The 14596-nt window shown below is 38.2% G+C and overlaps 3 protein-coding genes across 3 annotated transcripts; 1 reads left to right on the top strand and 2 right to left on the bottom strand.

Annotated features, from left to right (window-relative positions):
• Positions 1-308: 308 nt before the first annotated feature.
• On the top strand, positions 309-3535 carry SerRS-m (Seryl-tRNA synthetase, mitochondrial). Its single transcript, XM_029316862.2, has 4 exons — positions 309-684; positions 767-1494; positions 1598-1765; positions 1855-3535. Exons 1-4 carry the CDS (start codon positions 598-600, stop codon positions 2186-2188), a joined length of 1317 nt encoding a protein of 438 aa, XP_029172695.2. The 5' UTR covers positions 309-597; the 3' UTR covers positions 2189-3535.
• Positions 2927-6057, bottom strand: kra (basic leucine zipper and W2 domain-containing protein kra). The gene is made up of 8 exons (XM_029316863.2): positions 5921-6057; positions 5178-5249; positions 4815-5095; positions 4412-4716; positions 4073-4316; positions 3774-3993; positions 3459-3621; positions 2927-3387 (listed from the first exon to the last, which is right to left on the bottom strand). The coding sequence occupies exons 2-7, from the start codon at positions 5236-5238 to the stop codon at positions 3470-3472; spliced, it is 1263 nt and encodes a 420-aa protein (XP_029172696.2). The 5' UTR covers positions 5239-5249; positions 5921-6057; the 3' UTR covers positions 2927-3387; positions 3459-3469.
• An 855-nt stretch (positions 6058-6912) lies between these two features.
• On the bottom strand, positions 6913-14467 carry l(3)72Ab (U5 small nuclear ribonucleoprotein l(3)72Ab). Its single transcript, XM_029316926.2, has 6 exons — positions 14383-14467; positions 14020-14183; positions 13301-13820; positions 12972-13218; positions 12533-12860; positions 6913-12442 (listed from the first exon to the last, which is right to left on the bottom strand). The coding sequence occupies exons 1-6, from the start codon at positions 14425-14427 to the stop codon at positions 7345-7347; spliced, it is 6402 nt and encodes a 2133-aa protein (XP_029172759.2). The 5' UTR covers positions 14428-14467; the 3' UTR covers positions 6913-7344.
• Between the last annotated feature and the right edge of the window lie 129 nt (positions 14468-14596).

The raw sequence follows: 14596 nt of genomic DNA, 5'->3' as shown, positions 1-14596 counted from the left end.
TTTACGACGGTACATAAAGCTCCGTGCACAATGCCGAACGATAGCGATAGAATTAGCGTCTGTTCTCTGTTTTCCTATTGGCTCATGTTTCTCTATTCCACCAATAGGAACAGAGAATAGATGTAAGGTCTGATAGTTGGCAGTTGCGGATTGACCAATCAGCTGACGAGTTGCTTTGCTCTGATTGGCCAATGACAGTTGACAGGATGGGCTGATCAATCAGCTGATAAGTTGCTTCGCTTTTATTGGCCAATCCGCAGCTATCGACTGGCAACCAGGGCATTCGCAACTTATTGTGAAATGAACCTAAAAGAGAATACAATGAATAAAAATTTGCGTTAGGGGGAAGGGAAGGGTATGCATAGGCTATTTTTTAAAATAATATAACAAAAAATGTGATCTTTATAATTTTATAAATAAATGTCATTACTTTAGCTTAAAATTGCTGAAAATATTAGTAAGCATATATGAAACTGAAGTAGAATAAATGTTAAAGATACAATAACAATCTGCATGTAACAAACCACTCTATTTGTATACAGTGTCAATCAATTTATTTTGTCGAACACGTTCATTGTAGTAGAATAGTATGAATGGATGCATTCTTTAAATAAAATGAAATTTAGGCTTGAAAAATATCTCAAGCAATTTTGTAGATTACGAAATTCCTGGCAACACACATTGGTACGTAACTGTATCGTTATTTGTAAAAATCTTTTTTATATTTTTATATAACAATCAATTTTAATAATAATGCTTGTAACAGCCTCTGGAAACTTCAGGAAAAAATGTGATCAACGAGAAATTATGCCTGCTTGAACCGGAATATGATACAGATTTCTTATGCAATCCTAGAAATCGCGATGTTATTTTTAATAATATCAGGAAAAGGAAAGATGTTGGCGATATCGATAAAGTTCTTGAACTTTCGAGTAAGCCCGAGAAGCGAGAATTGTTTTTGCGAGAGTTGAGCAAAATACCGAATTGTACACATCCTGCAGTACTTGAATATGATAAACCAAGAGTTTTAAAACAGTGTGGCAAGAAAGTAAAATTTGATTTTGAAGCTGAAGAATTTGCTGAACTTACCGTCAATTTGAAAGCAATAAGGACAAATGCTCTAGGTCCCATTGCCGGGCAAAGAAGTTACATGCTCTTAGGAGATTTGGCAGAATTGGAAGAAGCGTTGATTCAGTACACTGTTGGGAAATTGATAAAGTATGGATTTAAACTAGTATCGGTTCCTGATATCATTCAAACTAAAATTATTGAGAGATGTGGTTTAATAGTGGATGATGGTCGAACTCTTGTATACAATTTAGATCCTTATTACGGTGATGACTATAGTCTATCTGGAACTGCAGAAATGTCATTAGCTGCAAAATTGATGAATTCTACATTTTCTTATGATCAATTACCATTGAAATTAGCTGCTGTTAGTCGATGTTATCGTGCAGAGGGTTCAAGTTCACTGGATGAAAGGGGAATCTATAGGTAATAAGAAGTATTATTAGAGTATAAAAATATATTTTAAAGATTGTGTGAAGAAATTAATTTTGTAATTAATGCTGAATTTATTATGTTCTCTTGAGTATAGAGTTCATCAATTCACCAAAGTGGAAATGTTTGTGTGTTCCGAACCATATCAATCTGAGAAAATATTTCAAGATCTTCAAGACATACAAGAGGAATTGTTCTCTTCGCTAGGATTACATTTTCAAATGTTGGATATGCCTCCATCTGACTTAGGCTCACCAGCTTATAGGTATGTATAGCAATCATATTTCAATATATAATTTGTACTTTCTTAGATATGCAAATGCTATAATTTTTTGTCTTTTTTTGTCTTTATAGAAAATGTGACATAGAAGGCTGGATGCCTGGAAGAAAGTTGTATGGTGAATTGTCTAGTTGCAGTAATTGTACAGATTATCAATCTAGACGTCTCAATATCAAGTACAGGACAGAAGAGGGAAACATAGTTCACGTGCACACATTAAATGGAACTGCGTGTGCGATACCTCGCATGCTGATCACGTTGTGCGAGACTTATCAGACAAAACATCACCGTATTACTGTGCCAGAGAAATTGGTGCCCCTAATGAAGGGTAAAACACTTATAAGAAAGCAACCAATAGCGGACATGAGAAATTATAAATACAAACAAAAATTAAATCCAAACAATTAAAATATATAAGATTGATTATGTTGCTATAATATATATATACTGGTACATGTTATCATAAATAATTGCAATCATAGATTGAATAAATTTCTTTATAAATTAAATTACTAATTTATTTTGAAAGTATACATTTTTATTTCTTAATATATGTAAGCCTTTTCTAAGTAAAAGTAAAATATTGAGATCCTCAATCTTACAATTAGGATTTTCTACTCATATATACATAAACATATATATATCCATTCACATATATATGTAATATGTATTCACATATATGTAATTTAAACACATACATACACATGTATAGCATCAGAAGGGAATATGTAGGTCAGCAGAAAAAATAGTTTGTAATATAGAGCAACAAAATAATAGGATTGCCTATTAATGAGAGATCTTAAAATCAAGAGACCCGCTATTCTTCCTATGTTCAGAAAAAGAACGAAACTTATATTTAAGAAAATAATTTATGTGTATATGCAAATAATAAATAGGAATGCATTTCGTAGAGATAGCAAATACAGATGCCATCATACATCTGAATGTTATTGTTGAAGATTTTCAAAACACAACTGATAAATATCCTATATAAAGATTCAAGATTTGTCACCTAAGAATCGAATATTCATTACATGAAAATACACACATACAAAATATATATTATAAAGTTCATAATATAAAAGTTTATGAAGTTGATATAATTTATTACAAAAGGAAGTTAGGAGTCACTAAAAGATCGAGTAATTAAACACCACCTGTCAGTATATATTTTCTATAAACTAGTACAATATTATTATATACAAAGAAAGACAGGGATCCGAAAATTGTACGTACACAGGGATAAAGATTTTTTTCTTTTATAATTTCTTTGTTCTGTATATATTTTGTAGCGGAGTTTATAAAAATGTAACACAAAATATTTTTTCTTAAAGTAATACAATTCAAAGACATTGCAAATTTACAGTTCTTTAACACTGATTGGATTGTGTTAGTATTTAGAGTTCTTATTGACAATTTTAAAAATTTTCTATTCTTTCCTGAAATACCTGATCCATCATGGTGTACCTAACATTGACTTAAGTTTTACCTATTTTGTATATTTTCAATGAAGAGTTCATGTCTTTTCCAATTGATATTGAATTGTTCTTGATGTCTTGAAATTTTGGGACTATGTCATTTTTCATCACTGACAATGATGCGTTCTTCTGTAAAGGAGGATATGTTAAAATATACCTTCACATAATGTGTACATTTTGTACAGTATTATATAACTTACTTGAATATTTTTTAATCTTCTTCTTCTCCTGATCCTGATTCCTCTTCAGCACTCTGTAGCCACTCTACAAATTTTTTCATTTGGTCTAAAAAGAGCATTTTTCCTTTAACCGAATGACCTTCCCTGTACCATTTCAATATTACTTCTTCTGATACAACATCCGCTGAAATTTTACAAATTGATTATATTTATATCAAATATTTAATAAAATTACACATATATAAACACAAGTGTCGAAAAATGTAAGTGATACATTATTGTAAAAAATTTTTAGTTTTAGATTATTATGCATATAATACATGTATATCAACATACTTTTATAAAAGAGTAAGACAATCTTCTGGAAGACTTTCATAAAGTTCATGTTATCATAACAGAACTCCTGGACCTTGAGAATAAGTGCAAGCTCAGATCTGGCAGTGGTTGTAAAAGCACCAAACAATGGAGTATAAATTTTCAGATGTTTCAGTGCTTGTTCAGCAACTAACTCTTCTTTCTTGTTCCATTCAGCTTGACCCATAACAACGACCCAAATCTGCAGACAAAACAGTTATTTTTAAAAATCTCTCTTGAAAGTTTAAATCAAGTAAAAAAATAAAAATTGAAAAAGTTACCACTCCAATCACTTCGTGTTCAGGAATGCCATTTCTTTGTGCCATTTCCTTAAGATCTAATGTTATATCCTTCATTGGCCTATTCTCTCCTAAGTCATCCAAGAGAAGTTGTTGCAAATCTCGTTTGGCTTCTTGACTGGCTTGAGCCTTGTGTAATTTCACAATATCAGCCAGTCCTACCGCTTCAAATACAGATCGAAAATGTTCTTCTGTTCGTTTATTTGGTGGTACGAATTCCATCAACCTAAAATGTATACGGAAAAAAATGATGTAAGCAAGAAAAATGAAATAATACAACAATATAATATTTAATATAAATATATTATACTTCAATTTTACCTTCCTTCAATGCCACCTTTTTTCAGAGCTGTCATTAAACTAGATAAACCCTTCTCCTGTTTCCAAGTAACAAAGACTTCCAATAGAAAGTCTAATGCCAAGTTATCTTTAACAAGGTGCTCATTGATCAGAACCGAGAGAACTGAGGGTGGTACAGAACCATTAGATATCCACAACGCAGTCATTCTAGCTAGCTTAATCCTTTCTTTAGGTAAAAATCCCTTCATGAATACCAATACTTTTTTCATTTCTTCTTCAAACATTTTTTCCAGATATTTATAACGTCGCATAAGCTTAATAAAGACCTATTTATTTAAACATAATATAGTTATTCAATTTGAATATATCAAAATAATGATTTTAAAGTAGTTTAAAAATACTCGATTATTTTTGTAGTTTATACCTGTTCAAAATTCCGCATGGACTCCATATCCTCTGCCTGTTCAAAAACACACGCACTGGTCTTGACCGGTTTGTCACCATCTTGAGCAATGGAACCACCAGGAACTAAAAGGCCTCCAGCTATCATGATATCGAATAGTGCTTCCCCATATCGACGATAATCCAACTTGGAACCAGCTGCATCCAGAAATTTAGAAATTGCTTCTAAGTCGTTACCAGCTTTTTCCAAGCCATGTAACACCGCATCCCGAAATCCAGTTGGATCATATTTCTCTCTTTCATCTGCAAATGATTATTTCGCTACTATTTAATACTTTTAAAAGAGAGAATTTAAAATTCCATGTGATAAAAGCACATTCTGTACCTCTTTTTCTGGTCTTGATGCGTTGACCTGATAGTATTGGTTTTTCTATTTTTTGACTCATACAATTCCTTTCTGAAAAGTAGATTAAAGAAAAAATCAAACAATTATACAATCACACCCTATTATCTTTAGTTATATTCCGAAACGTCTTCTTCGAGGAAAGTTTTACTGAAAATATATGATGCATGTAACATGCATTATAGTTTTTTTAAGTAAAATTTTCCTGGAAAACGTTTTGAAACGTGACCTTTTTGTACATAAAATTCCAAGTTTTCTACTCAAGAGGAGAAATTAATTGCGAAAAGTTGCAAAACGCTCTGAAATTCATGAGGAAAAACGTGCGCGCTAAAGATATCCATCTCTCGTATGACTCGATAGGTATTAGATTCGACACGCTACATCGGACAATCCCTCTCGACGCAATCTCGCGAAAACGCTCGCGATGCATTCGAATTGCAAGACGCGAGCTGAAAAGCGTCGAGTGCGCTTTTTGACAAATGGCGGCGCGAGAAATCGCGCGACAATTATCGGGCCACCACGGTTGCATATGACGTACAAGGCCGGTGGATTACGCACATAACGCCAAAAGGCTGATTCAGAGGTTAAGATCGCGCGCGATGCGTGACCACGATGATGGCCGAGGCCATTAAAATATCCGCGAATAAACCCGGCGAAGCGCGCGTCCGTCTCGTCGCAATTTCCATAATTTTGCAGAATCTCCTCCATCTGTCGCTCTTACTTACTTAGAAGCACTTATGTAAACCGTAGAACAACTTCTACCGCGAGCCTAAACGTCACCGACGTGAGATGCTTCAAAGAGAACTCTTGAGGTCAGCGTAACCGAAGAGGAAGATCGGACAGAGGAGGAGCAACGGTCGACCAAAAATATAGACGGGAAACCGCCTGGCGAATTTTTATATCTATGTCGTGTCGCGGAAGAATGGAGAAAATTTACTCCGAGGCGCGAGCGCGATTTGATTGGTTGCCTGATTCTAGGGAGAAAAAAGCACGATGCCGATTGACCATTGAATAGAGACTTTTTGAAATCCCAAGGATTTTTCTACATGTTCTCTTGTTGGAAAATTTTAAAATGTATCTTTGAGCATTGGAGAAATCTTTTTGTTAGATTTATCAGTTGATTATCGAATGCAGAATTTCTATACAAATCATAGAATTAATATAATAGAATTATATAATAATATAATATAATATAATAATAGATATTTCTTTGTTCTCGATAGATCAAATTTTTAGCGCGCATGCGTTGATTTTCCGGCTGCGCCTATCATAAACATTCTTATATTACGTTGTAAGAATGCTCGATTGTAATTGATCGATTGCTTACAACCTTACGAATTTGAATTTCTGAATGAATATATGTAATTTCATTCTTAGAGATATCGAATAAATTTTGATTGACATTTTGTTAATAAATTCTTATATTACGTTGTAAGAATGATCGATTATAATTGGTCGATTGTTTACAACCTTACGAATTTGAATTTCTGAATGAATATATGTAATCTCATTCTTAGAGATATCGAATGAATTTTAATTGACATTTTGTTAATAAATTCTTATATTACGTTGTAAGAATGATCGATTGTAATTGGTCGGCTGCTTACAACCTTACGAATTTTAATTTCTGAATGAATATATGTAATCTCATTTTTAAAAATATCGAATAATAAATTTTGATTGACGTTTTGTTGATAAATAATGCAAACATCAAAAATATAGTATACATATTTCTTTTCTCTTATCTATAGCTGTTAACTATACAAACGATAAAATACAAATAACAGATACTAATTATAATGAGGATAAATATTCAAGAGATTTTATATGCAAAATACTTGATATATACCAAAGAATATATAGCTATTAAAGAAGTACACACACATCATCATCCTTTGTATTTAAATATAAATTTTATTCTTAGTTCTAACAATAATTATCGTAACACTCAGTGTGTTTATACTAAATCATTGCTACTTTTACGATATTCTACACACGTTTTTTATAGTTATTATTCCAGTTATATTAAAATATTAAAAGAGAAATCAGATTGATCGGATGATGATATCGGAATATTTAACAAGTATGCTTTTTATAAAAAAAAAAAAAGATAAATATTTATCACGGAACTTTAAGAGTTTTAGACGACTCAATCGGAATCGGAACCGGAACTGGCATCCGATTCGTACTCCCCGATGTTGATGGTGAACTTGTATTCCTGATCGCAGCCGAGATAAGCGTCGCTCATGAAGTACAGAGTGTAGGAATGTTGGCCGGGTGCCGGAGCGACAAAGTCCAGCTTGATCTTCGCCTTCTGCTGCAATGTCAACCGCTTAATGGACAGTAACGAGTTGCTCTTCGGGTCGCCGATCACCACCCACCAACCCTCCTCGCGTTTCTGCGGGAAGAACGGCGCGACTACCGGTCCGGTGACCTCGTCTTCGCGTTCCAATTGCACGATCACGTTTACCGTCCCGCCGCTGCGTAGCTTGTCCTTATCCTGTACTTCGTACGACATCTCAATGTTAGGATAACGATTGCAGAACTTGGCGACATCCGCCATCTGCGTGTCCGTCAGCTGCAACAGCCGATTCCGGTCGTCGTCCTCGAGTTCCATTACGTCGAACACTGTCTCCACTCCTTTGTCGGTGCAACGCTTTATGGTTTCAGCTGTGAAGTGCGGCAGCTGCTTCAGATAAGAGTCTTTGGACCACATTGCCTGCGTCACCATCTGTGCCAATTCCATAGCTGCGACTGCGGGTGCCAGCCATCCAGAGGAGCTCAGCACATCGACGCAAGCTTGTATCAATCTCACGGCCTTACCCAAGACTAATTCGGTGTCTTTTTGCAATTCTGGACCTAACTGTATCCTCGACAGATGAGCCTGCAACAGTAATTGCGCCTTCACATGAGGATCGGCCATTCTGGTGGCTTGTGGTGCATGAGGTAGACGTGCGGCTAGACTCCTCAATAAATTTTCTTCCCTCTGTCGTACCGGAACGCTCTCGTACTCGGCGGCTGCCGAAATAATCTCTAGCAAACCTCTGATCTTTGTCTTGTTGTTAAGAGACAGACTAAATAATTCAATGGTAGCGTAATTGATGTAGTAGTAGGCGGCGATCATTCCTAGATTCAGTGGCAAGGTGTCCATCTCGTCCTCCACGGCGACGCACTTGGCTTGTTCAAGATCGGTCAATGTACTCTCGACTAACTCGGACAGATGATCCGAGAGGTGTCGATGCGTAACACCCTGCAGACCATAATAATTGGGATTTTGAGTAAGTCGTCGATATAGGAAGGTCCATGTGAGGTAATCGACCGCGTCCTGTTTGTTCTCGATCGTTTTTGTCACAATCTCCGCGTTGAAGTGATCGTGTAGCCGGCGATCAAGATGGCTTTCCACTGGTAACGGTTCGTTCAGGAACTTTTTGAAGAAATCCTTCTTCGAACTCTGACACAGGAGCACGCACTTGGCATCCTCGTCCTCCAGTGGACGATTAGCTCGCGCCACCATCTGCAAAACATCCGTGATCGGGTAATCTTCGTAAGCGTGCGTTTTACCATTGTAACACTGGGTATCCATGACCACGACCAAGTGGGAATTGATGGATAAACCCCAGCAGAGATCCCTCGTGGCGACTGCCACTTGAATAGCGCCGCTATCGAACAGTCGTTCGACCAAACGACGATCGTCCGCCGATAAACCCTCGTGAAGATAAGCCACACCTTGGGACAGAGTCTCCTTCAACGTTTTATCGACCATCCGATCGAGGAACGGCTTGATGTCCGCTTCTTCCGCATGAAAGAACCTTGACGGTTGACCCTCAGCCGCCGTGAACGTTAGCAGGTCGATAGCCGTCAATCTCGCTTGTCGACGAGTGGGCACGAATATGATGACCGGTTTATGCGCAGCATGTCGGAGGATCGCGTTGTACACCGGTTTCGCCATAGCGGCCAATCTTGATGCGTTATGGGTGACGTTTATACCTTGGACGTGCAGCTCCAGCGGCACTGGTCGCACAGAAGGATGGAAATTGAAGGTGGCCGCTGCTGGCGCACCTAGCCATTGCGCCGCATCTTTAGCATCAGCCAAGGAGGCCGATAAAGCTATTATCCTGGTAGGCTTGTCAAGCTGGGAGGAGATGTAGCGTGCTCGCGAGCACGCGACTTCCAGCACGGGGCCTTCCTCGCCACCGATCAACTGCAACTCGTCCACGATAAATAACTGGATGTTCTGTACATTCTTCCGTTGTTTCCATCTACGCGACAACACGTCCCATTTGTCCGCTGTGGTGATAATGATCTGTCCTTTGGCCAGCAGTTTTAGATCCGTTCCTGTTTCGCCTGTCAGAAGAACGACCTTCCTGCCTAGTTGTTGGCCGAATTTCTTCGCCCAGTCGTCGTAGACCAATTCGGCCAACGCTTCCTTGCTCACCATGTATACGCATCTACCTTCCGAGTTTTGAGTCAATAATCTTAGCACCGCGAATTCCGCGATGGTCGTTTTTCCCGAACCCGTGGGTGCTCCGACGAACACGTTATCGTCAGAATTATAAACCGCGTTGAACACCTGCGTTTGAATCGGATTAAACTGCGGGAACTCGGAATAGATGTTTTCGAACTTTGCGTTTCGCAGCGCCGTGATTGGTAGCGCTTGCAGATCTAATAGTTCCGTAGGTGGTAGATTTTTCTCGGGTAGTATCAGATGTCGAAAACTTACAGGTAATTGCGTTTCGGCGCCGATCCATCGGTCGGATACCATGCGCAAGAAATATTGTGGCGGTAGAGGTTCGAAAACTGGCACGAAAAACTTGATTATATGTTCGTCAGCCGCGTATTTAGCCTTTAGCAAAAAGTACTCGTGATGGAGTATCACCTCCGAGTCTACGTCCTCGACCAGGATCCAAAACGCTTCCGACATCCCGTGGACTTTCTCATCCCATTGGAAATCCGGGGTGATAGTTAGTACAACTCGAAGAGTGGAACGCGTGATGGGCTGAATATGCGTCGACAGGCCAAGCTTCGGGAACTGATGAACGTACTTGTGAATGGTTTTACCCAATTTCGGTACACGGATCAATTCTCCGATTTCGTTGGGACCTAGATCGTATAGTCTCTCCCACGGAAAGTTCTTCTTCTCGATCTTCTTCACGATCTCTTCCGGCATCTTGCGGAATTGTCTGAGCGGCGACATCGATTGCCACATCCTGCGATCGATCATCTTGCACAGGGAGAGACATTTGTCCGCCAGTTGCGCCCAACCGCGAAACAGGACTATTTCAAAAATGGCTCGCATGAGACGCGATGCGGATTGCGTCACGAACACCATGTCAGACATGAGAGCGAATCCCTCGAGCTTCAATTGCGAAATATACGCCTGTAAGAGCACATTTACCTTCGCGCTTGGCTCTTCAATGCTCTCTTTCACAGGTATCGGCACTCTCTCCATCAGCTTCTGCAACTCTAGCTTCTCCTCTTCTCGGACATTTATATTCTTGAATTCGCCGGACAAGGAAAATACGCGAAACAATTCTATCTCGCTCAATGTACGTTTCAGCAGTTGATTGTACGTAGACATCGTCTCGTGAGTGCAATAATAATGAGACGCTATTCTGCCTAATTCGGTTGCCTGGAAATTCCCGGACTTGCGATCATATTTAATTAAACCGCTACGGTCCAATCCGACCGCGGCCGAATGAATCAGATCGGCTCTATGAAGTTCTAACAAAGAATCTTGCTTCAATTTGTCGTGACTTATTCCATACAGATTTGGACAACGTAGCATTCTGATATAAAGATAAGTATAGCCGAGCCAGGTAACTGCATCTCTGATATTCTGGATCGTACCTAACACCACCTCTGCATTCAACATGTCGGACATCTTGCTGATTAATTGGGATTCGATGGGTAATTGTTGATTCAGAAGCGATAGATAATACTGTAACTCGCTGTGATTTGTGATAAGAATACCTTCGCCCTTGGTATCGTACTGAGGTCGACCAGCTCTTCCTAACATTTGCAGCACGTCAAGAGCGCCTAGTTCTACCCATCTGCCTTTCTCTGGATTGTATACTTGAGTTCCTTTAATGATGACTGTATGAGCTGGCAAATTGACACCCCAGGCTAAAGTCGCAGTAGATACTAGAACTTGTATGTGTCTATCAGCAAAAAGATCTTCCACCAATGTACGATCTACTCGAGTCATACCAGCGTGATGAATCGCGAAACCATACGGCAACAGATCCTTGAGTTCTTGATTCTTCACCTGCTCCGCTTCCGTCCTCAAAACTTCCATCGACGCAGAGCCTTCTCTAAGAAACTGACCTAGGGTGTCCTTCTCTAAGCACATGTCTCTAATAGCGCGTGCCGTCTTTCCGGTTTCTTTGCGCGAGTGCACGAATATTAAAACTTGATTTCTGCCGGCGTGTTCCATCGTCTTCTCATAGACAATCTCGTTCATCACCTGGAAGCGTTTTAACGCTTTCTTCTCGGTGACACCAATGTACTGCTGTTCTAGAGCCACAGGTCGGAAACTGTTGTCAAAATAGAACAGTCCTGATTCTGGTTTGATACGCAAGAATGCCGCGACGTCTTGATAATTGGGTAACGTGGCCGACAGACCAACAAGTCGCACATCCTCTTGAGTAGTCTCGATATTTCGTATTGTTCTCGCAACTAATGCTTCTAGAACAGGACCTCTCTCGTCATGCAACAAGTGAATCTCATCGATAATGATCAATCGTACTAATGATGTAAAAGTTTTCTCGCCACCTTTCCTCGTTATGATATCCCACTTCTCCGGGGTACACACAATCACTTGAGTGGCAGCAATTTGCTCTCGTGTTAATTGATGGTCGCCTGTCAACTCGGAGACGGTTAGATTATACGTTGATAATCGCTTGCGAAAATTACCGACCATTTCCTGCACCAATGAACGCATCGGAGCAACGTAGATCACTTTGAACTCATCCGCGTTAATCGTGCCGTCAGCGTTTATATGCTTTCCGATCTCTCGCATCATGCATAATAGGGCTACGTTGGTTTTACCCGCTCCTGTTGGAGCGCACAGCAGCAGATTCTCGTCGCTTTCCAACGCCGTTTGATACAAACGGCTTTGTATGCGATTCAATGTCTTGAAGCCTTCGAAAGCTGGTTGCACATACTTGGGCAACTGTTCGATCGGATGCAATTTCTCGTTTTCCGCAAACGGTTTTGGTTTTAAAGCAGGAACGTGAACTTCTTCGTATCTGCAAATATTTTAAATAATCGAACATTAATGCAAATGACAAAGGTGACGAATATTGTGAGAAAACTTGAAAATATATTTATATACTTACCCTTTTCGCTGTTTTCGAAAACTACCGTCAGGCAACTGGCAACGTTTATTCGCCATAAAGTGACTTCCTTGAGCGAATATTAAATCTTCCAAATCTATCAAATTTCTTGTACCTTGAACCTGTCCTCCAGGCCCTCCCGTATCTTCGTTCTCTTCCCGTCTCTTACGTTGCGATCTCGCTTCCATCGTCTCGTCGGCATCGTCTTCACCTTTACCTGTGTCCAATTGCCGTAAAATTTTTGCCAACACTGGATCATCGTTCATTTTGTTACGTATTTTTTGTCTCTCTGATTCAGACTGTGACGAGGCCAACATTGTACAGTACGCAACTGCAAATATACAAATAGTTTCTCGTTTTTTTTTTTTTTTTAATTATTAGGCAGAGGAATTAAAAACTGCACAAATATAATCTTCTTATCACACACATTTACAATTCTTACCTGTATGTCTGTACTTTTTAAGTTGTTTAATAAAGTCGAAACAGTCATATCCCAACAGTAGCACAAGTTGATTTTCGCATTCGCGATCATCTGCAGCATCCTTCAAAACAGCTAGTACTTCAGCAGCTCTTGCTTGTGAAACCATAGCATCATCATATATTCTACTCAACCTTCTTTGCAACCAATATGCATCTATGTCTAATGGATGTAATGGTTTTTCTTTCTTCATCTCTTCTGTACCACCCAACTAAAAAAAAAATATAGATGTTAGAGGCAAATATTTAATTTTATTCAAATTTATTGCTATTAATAAATAATTAAGAAAGTACATTTTCTGCATGAATAGCTCTGTCATCATTAGCTTCTTCACCTTCATCCCCTTCATCATCATTTTCTCTGACTTCTCCATACACGTCTTCATCATCCTCTTCGCTACTCTCTTCAAACTGTACATTAATCCCATATGTTTCATCAATATTTTCATCGTTTGTCGTGCTTTTTTCATCACTTCCAAAGTCTGTGATTTTTTTTCCAAGATTAACAAGTAAAGCAAATCTTTCTTCTGCTAATAAACCAAGTAAAAGTTCTGTCTCTTTCTTTTTTTCTTTCTCTTTAAGTCGATCATTCTTTAACACAGCCAGTACTTCATCAGCCGCACCACAAAGAATATCACGTGGTTGATCACCTAAAGCTTCTTGTATAAAACTGAGCAATACTTCATAAGTTTGACGCGTCTCTTGTGTTTTTGGACGATATACGATACCAACCATTTCATCCACACCCTCGGACAATAATGTTGCTCCTTTCATACGTGCGAAATCATATTGTGCTTCATCACGTTTTTGACGCCTAAAAAATATATATAAATATATATAAATATATATAAATATATATAATATATAAAATATATAAAATATTTACATATATATATATATATAATAAATGTATATAATATACATATCTATATAAAATATAAACTTTATTTAAACTAGAAACTTAATACTATCAAATCACATTAAATTTTGTTCTAATACTAAAAGAAACCTACTTGACTTTTCTCTCCTCTGCCTTCCCTGGTTTGGTACGCTGAGCTCTATCGCCCATGCGTGTGCCATCCAATTTTCCCACAAGGGACATAACTTCGCCGGTAGCTTCATCTCGACTACGTCTCTCTATTAATCGGACGTCAGCTTGTAAAACAAGATTAGAGTTCTGCAAGTAATAATAATTTATATATTCTGCAATATAAAGTAATATCACATGCCATAGATGCAGTATTAAACATACAATGCGTAGTATAAGATTATAAATTATTTTTGTAGTTGAAATAATAAATATATCGGAAAAATTTGAGAGACAATTATTACGTTATTAAAGTGAGAAATAAATGAAAAGAATAAGCAATACAAACCGCTTTGTACTCGTACTGTAATTGACGAGCCGCAGCATCCGCCATGATTGTTACTATTGGTTTTGGTTATCGAATGAATGCATTCTTGAGCACAGCTTAAATAATATCAAGAGAGCCTTTCAGCAAGAAATTTTCATTAAAGTGGGGGAATTATCTTTTTCTTCTAGGGAAATTTAGAAATGACTTTTATGTTGCGACGTCATTGACCAATCAC

Source organism: Nylanderia fulva, unplaced genomic scaffold (genome assembly GCF_048542155.1).
Source record: "Nylanderia fulva isolate GAGA-0341 unplaced genomic scaffold, ASM4854215v1 Scaffold3, whole genome shotgun sequence".
NCBI classification, from domain to species: Eukaryota; Metazoa; Arthropoda; class Insecta; order Hymenoptera; family Formicidae; genus Nylanderia; species Nylanderia fulva.
The sequence above is the reverse complement of the archived record's forward strand: the minus strand, read 5'-3'. Positions and strand labels throughout refer to the sequence as shown.

Coding starts and splice junctions, on each gene's coding strand:
- kra (XM_029316863.2), bottom strand. CDS start 5,238: ATGAGTCAAAAAATAGAAAAACCAATACTATCAGGTCAACGCATCAAG. Junction 4,717..4,814: donor CCATGCGGAATTTTGAACAG/GTATAAACTACA, acceptor TTAAATAAATAG/GTCTTTATTAAGCTTATGCG. Junction 3,994..4,072: donor AACACGAAGTGATTGGAGTG/GTAACTTTTTCA, acceptor TTTTGTCTGCAG/ATTTGGGTCGTTGTTATGGG.
- SerRS-m (XM_029316862.2), top strand. CDS start 598: ATGCATTCTTTAAATAAAATGAAATTTAGGCTTGAAAAATATCTCAAG. Junction 685..766: donor ATTCCTGGCAACACACATTG/GTACGTAACTGT, acceptor TGCTTGTAACAG/CCTCTGGAAACTTCAGGAAA. Junction 1,766..1,854: donor TTAGGCTCACCAGCTTATAG/GTATGTATAGCA, acceptor TTGTCTTTATAG/AAAATGTGACATAGAAGGCT.